The following is a 6,113-nucleotide window of genomic DNA, read 5'->3' on the forward strand; positions in this document are numbered from 1 at the left end:
TTTTATTATATTAGAACAATGTTATGTACATTCAATTTTATTGTATTAACAACATATACAGAGAAAAATTCCCTAACATAAAAAATTAGAATTGATATAAATTAATATCATTGATTTTGAAAATGTAGTTCTAGCTAGGGATGATAATGGGGAGTAGGGATGGAAATTTGGGCCCGACTCTAGGGGCCCCGACCCTAACGGGGAGGAGATTCTCTGATAGAAATGGGGAAGGGGACAGGGACGGGGATGAAAAAAATCCCCGCAATCGGGGATGGGCCAGGGATGGGGATACATGTGTCCCCTCCTCGCCCCGACCCTTCCCCTCCCCGCCCCTATCCCCGTCCATTTATATTAATATATTTATTTAAAATACTAATATATTTTTATAGTCTTAAATTATTTATGTTTTTCAAATTTATTTAAATTTTTGTTGTGTATATTAAATGAGTTAATATATTATATTTATGATATTTAAAATAGTAGATTAATTTTAATTTTGCTTAATTTTGTTATTTAATATATTTATATTGTATTTACAAGATAAAAAAAGATTTTTTTTTTTTGCGGGTACAAGGAGAGGATTTTTCCCCGCGGGAACGAGGAGGGGATGGGGAATCATTTTCATCCCCGTAGCGGGGATGGGGACGGGGATTGAGATCCCCTCCCCGCCCCTCCCCGTTGTCATCCCTAATGGGGAGGAGTGGAGCGGAATACCTTATCCTTTCTCCTCGTCCCCACATAGAATATCAATCTTCATTCCTGTTAAGATGATGATAAAGATTCTCCATCTCTTACCCACTGAAAAAAAATCTTCTCATCCATGTACCTACAAAAAAAAAATCTTTTCTCTATGCCCTTTATACACAACAAAAATATATTAAACAATAAAATTAAGTAAAACTAAAATCAATCCACTATTTTAAATGTCACAAATAATATATGTTAACCATCTTAATATATATAATAAAAAAATATAAATAATTTAAAACTATGATGATATATTAGTATATTAAGCAAATATAATGATATAAAGGGACAAAGAGGGGACATATATGTATTTTCATCTCAATTGTAGAGAAATTTTTTATTTTTATTCCCTTTCTCTTTTCCATTTCTTTTAGAGAATCATCTCTCTTTAGGGTTAAGATGGGTCGAGAACCCTAATTCAGACTAAAACTATTATCTCTACTTTTGACTTCTATATTTTACCTTTTATCAAGAACATTAGTTGATTTCAAAAATATTATTATTTTAACCTTCAAATTTATCAACACTTTTAATAATTTAATCTCTAAAATATATATTAATATCTCCATATTATTAATAAATTTTAGATATTATATTGAATGAATTTGGATGAATCTTTAAAATTAAACAAAAAACAAAAAAATCTTAAAAAAAAAGAGTTTAAATAATATATACATTGTTTGTTCATTCAAAGCGTGTTTGGTAACAATAAAACATATAAAATGTAATTTTAAAAAAAAATAGACTAAGGAAATCAAGAAAGAAACCATATTTCTCCAAGGAATCTGACTTGAAAGAACTCGATGATCTCTTTGGGGAATAAGATACAATAATATTTGAAGATATTAGTCCAATAACCCACTGTTAATTTCTCTAACTTTAAAGTAATATACCGTAAGATGCTAATGTGTGCGTTCAAATTTCAATCCATGGAAACTTGAAATGTAGTTTTAATTAAAATTTCCAAGTGTTTTTGACAATAGGATGCCCAACATAACTTGCCTATATTTTAGTCAAATATCAAAAGTTTCAAAATCAAGACTTTACATATGGTCATGTGCAAATGTGATCATGAATATCTTTTGAAGTTGAGCCTAGAATTAATAATTTAATCTAGAAGAATAAAATTCCAACCCCAATTCAGGCTAAAATGATAAAGTCAAATTTTAAAAGTCAGAAAATTCCAACGCTAATTGATGCAATTTATATGAAAGAACAGAACAATCGCCTTCCCTTACTGTGCATATATTTGGCGGCAGCCATTCAAGTCAAGATTGGAGAAAATAATGGAAGAAAAAGCAAACGGCACAAAGGACTATTTCACACTCAAATTTTAATGCGCTTCCAAAGTGTTATCCACCATATTTTAAAAATCTAAAATCTTATTAATAGGCCAACTAGGATTAAAATTTTTTATTAGAGATAAGAATAAAATTATTATTTTATAAATAATATTAAAAAATATAAAATTTATTATATTTTTCTCATAAGTTTTAAAAACTAATAATTTCACACTCATCTAAAGTTTTCTAACTTTGAAAAATCATAGTTTTTCTCCAAATTCTTCTGCCCTTCAACCACCATCTCTAACACTAACCATCTTCCCTCTCCACCCTAAAACGTAGGCCAACCCCTCTCCTCTCTAGATCTCTTTGTCTCTGACCAACGTTTTAAGCTGGAGAGGAAAGGTCGTTGGCATTGGAGATGAGGGCCAGAGGGGTGAAGGAAAAAACCTTAGGTTTTGAAGGGGGGGGGAGATTGTGACTTTTCAAAGTTAGAAAAATTTAAACATAGGTGATGTGTTAGTTTTTAAAACTTAGAGAGGAAATATAATGAATTTTATATTTTTTAAATATTAGTGGTAAAATAATAATTTTACTCTTATCTCTAATAGAAAATTTTAACAGCAGTTACCTTATGAGTGAGACTTTGGATTTTCAAATCTCGTAGGTCTGACTTTGGGAATATATCAAAATTTTGGGTGGGAATAAATCCTTTGGCAAAAGCAAACCCATGAAAGTATTTTTGCTAAGCAAACTGAATATGCAAAAAACGCATTGAAATTTCAGTATGGATTCCATCTATCCCACCTCCCAGACTTTTCCTAATTAAAGCATACAAATTTGTCAAAAGGACTGTGTGCTTTTTATTTTTTTTAAATTAAAATTAAGCATCAGTCTATCACTGACAAATCATTTGCAATAAAACGATGGGCCAAAAGACTTATTTATAAACTGTTAAAGTTAACGTAACGTTAGCTCTTTAAATTTTAATCTATTTTTCCCCTCCTAACCTAAAAATGAAAAATTTTCTCCCTAGACTAAGTTTTAGAAAATGACATTTCCCTCTTAAAGTTTAGCTTTCAATCTTCGGCATCATTGTTGGTGACAGAGAGTCCCCATTGCATCACTATGCTCCGTTAATCTCCCTCCCTTTCTCTGAAACTCCGACTAACAAAGATCTCGTCTGGGAAGATGAAACTCTTAATTAGGTTTTTTTTCTTTCACCTTTTCTCCCTATATGTTAATTTTAACTTATTTTCTCTAGTTCAAAATCATATTTAGATTCATCCCCTTTTTTCCCTAGTTTTAGTATTATATTTTCATCAAACAAAGAAGTATTTGAAATAAAACACAAGGTTTCAACAATTATAAAAAAATTTAGGATTACGTTGTTAAAATTTAGGGTTAGGATTTACATAACTTTCAATGTCAAAAATTAAAACAAATATATAAAATAAAGTACGAATGTATTTAAAAATTATACAATTACTTCTAGTTATTTAAATTAAGGTATAAGCCTATCACAAAAATAAAAAATAAAAAATGGGGGAAGTATAATTAGATGGGTGCTAAAAACCAATTTCTTTTGCCACTCCCCTTACTTCTAAATAATTTATTTGGCTTCTATATATGTCAAATAATAAAATTTAAGTAACTTTATTTCAATTACTCCACCCCATAACCAATTACCATCCCTGTATATTGACAGCTCAATTAAGCTTTGTGGCTTTCATTAAATTTAATATGAAACATAATTTGAACAAAATCTAATTGAAAATATTTAAATATGAAAAGGATGCACATGCCAAGCCGATCGTGTAGGGACAAAATTTAGCCAAAATCTGAAAAAGTTTTATGTTCCTATACTGTGTGAACTCAAACTTTAATAAGATGTAAGATTTAAATTTATTTTATATTCATCTAAGTCTAATGTATTTGAAGATACATTTAAATTATAATTATTTTTTATTGAAATTAAATATATTTATACCTCAAAGTAGCGAAAAGAATGACAATGGAACAAAGTTGGTCTACAATCACTTGAATATGACCATTTGAGAAGAAAGCTAAGTCATCAAGTTCCATGTGCAACATGCATGCACATTATAAATTACCCATTTACTCGGCATCTTTTTGCTGCTCATTTGTCTGCCATTTTCATATAAAACTAACAATTTTTGCCATAACATAAGGACATGAGGGCCATTCTATCAATGACCTAATTGAATGTGACATTGCCATTGATTTGATAGAGATTTAGATAAATCTCTCTATCTATGACGGTCAACCAATCAGAATATAAATACAAAAAGAAAAAGAAAAATAAAGTGAACATACTCATGTTATCATTATTCAAAACATTCCTATCGAAAATGACCATTATACTAACCAAATCACATTAAAATGTAAGACTAATAATTATATTGAAGGCATATGAAAAATGTATAATTCAATCAATAATACAAAAGAAAAACTATAATCAAGTATAATCTAATCAAATCAAATCAACCCACTTTTCCTATACACCCAAAAAGCAAATCCTTTATCTTAATGTTAGGATTCTTTTCTTATTGAACTTTAAATTTTGATTAAGAGATAATTTAAAGATCAAAACAAGATCCTAAAATGAGTTCATGATAATATATAAAATATTATAGCTGGGTTTTTTTTTTTAATTTTAAACATGAATAATAAAGAGATATTTAGGATGAAATGATTCGATTTTAACATAAGGGAGCTCTGTGAGGGATGCCTTTTCTCTTGTGCAATTGCTTCCTTGGCTTCAATCCTGAATTTAACATAATGCCTTGACTCTCATCAGATGGATCAGTTAAAGAAAGAGACGAATCTTTACCACTTGAACTATTTTCTGAATTGTTGTAGTTTTTCTTCCATGAAAGATCATTGCATTCATGGATTGGGATTGATATTATTTTATGGCTTTCATCTTTTGGCTTCACTGAAACTACATAAACCTGTAAAGTCCATCACAGCGTTGTTAAGATTATCCAAATTGGAACTGCAAAATGAAGTTGAAGAAATTGTTTGAATTCTGAGTTTAGTTAATTAAAAACCTTGCAAGCGATTGAACAAAAACGGTTCGGCAAGTCTTGAAGATATCTTCCGCAGGCTTCACATGAGGCACCCATCTTCGATTTCGTTGATGGCTTTGCGTCTTTCAATTGAGGGCGAGGATTCAAGTGCACAGCCTTTTCGCCATTGATTTTATATGTCTGCGAAACCAAACAAGTTCAATCAAATTATATAAAATTGTACTCAAATTGCATAAATTGGTAAAAACCAACCTGAATTTTGGAGCAATCGAGATGTTTTTGCATGTCTTGGAGCCGAACAACATCCTGATAAACATATTTGCAGATCTGGAGACGGCGATGGAGGCCGTGAGCCGCCTCACAGTGCCGGCAAAAATCGAGATTACAGTCGATACAAAAAACGTTCTTTTCATTCTTTCTTAGTTGTTGATGTTCAATACAAGAAAGGAAGAACTCGCAGTGCAAAAGTGTGCTCAGCCAATCGCCACCGCCGCCGGTCTTCTTCTTCATTATTATCAACTTATATCCCACCTGCTAAACACTCAAGATTCAATAACCTGAGGGTAAAACACAATCAAATTATGCAAAAAATGGTACCATTTTTAAGGTATTTGAAGGGTTTGATTGTGGTGAGAGTAAAAGGAAGAAGATGTAAGGACTGCAAAAGGGTTTGTTTGTGAATTAAAGAAGACGAAAGGAGAGAAAAGATTATGGAAAGAATAAAATTACTGATATAAAATAATAATTATTTGTATAAAAATAAGGAATCAAAATGGAAAGAATTTGTTTTATTATAATTTAATCGAAAGAGTGTACTGGCAGATCATGAAACAGAGCTTACGTAATTGTGGCCTTATATGTGCACTGCATATGACGAAGATTGAAGAATGTCCATATGTTGGAGTCAATATTTTGATTTAAATATAAAAAAATAAAGAAATTTTTTTAATGATAAAAATAATTATGTATTATTTTAAAGATTTTATCCTAATTTTATGTGAATTTGATTTGTATGTGGAATTTTTTTTTT

At 30.3% G+C, this 6,113-nt stretch overlaps 1 protein-coding gene across 1 annotated transcript; it reads right to left on the reverse strand.

Annotated features, from left to right (window-relative positions):
• Window positions 1-4,464: 4,464 nt before the first annotated feature.
• Window positions 4,465-5,807, reverse strand: LOC123214860 (protein RGF1 INDUCIBLE TRANSCRIPTION FACTOR 1-like). Its single transcript, XM_044634864.1, has 3 exons — window positions 5,336-5,807; window positions 5,105-5,263; window positions 4,465-5,005 (listed from the first exon to the last, which is right to left on the reverse strand). Exons 1-3 carry the CDS (start codon window positions 5,591-5,593, stop codon window positions 4,754-4,756), a joined length of 669 nt encoding a protein of 222 aa, XP_044490799.1. The 5' UTR covers window positions 5,594-5,807; the 3' UTR covers window positions 4,465-4,753.
• Between the last annotated feature and the right edge of the window lie 306 nt (window positions 5,808-6,113).

The sequence above is a fragment of the Mangifera indica genome, chromosome 4 (genome assembly GCF_011075055.1).
Source record: "Mangifera indica cultivar Alphonso chromosome 4, CATAS_Mindica_2.1, whole genome shotgun sequence".
NCBI classification, from domain to species: domain Eukaryota; kingdom Viridiplantae; phylum Streptophyta; class Magnoliopsida; order Sapindales; family Anacardiaceae; genus Mangifera; species Mangifera indica.

Coding starts and splice junctions, on each gene's coding strand:
- LOC123214860 (XM_044634864.1), bottom strand. CDS start 5,593: ATGAAGAAGAAGACCGGCGGCGGTGGCGATTGGCTGAGCACACTTTTG. Junction 5,264..5,335: donor TCGATTGCTCCAAAATTCAG/GTTGGTTTTTAC, acceptor TTGGTTTCGCAG/ACATATAAAATCAATGGCGA. Junction 5,006..5,104: donor TTTGTTCAATCGCTTGCAAG/GTTTTTAATTAA, acceptor TGGACTTTACAG/GTTTATGTAGTTTCAGTGAA.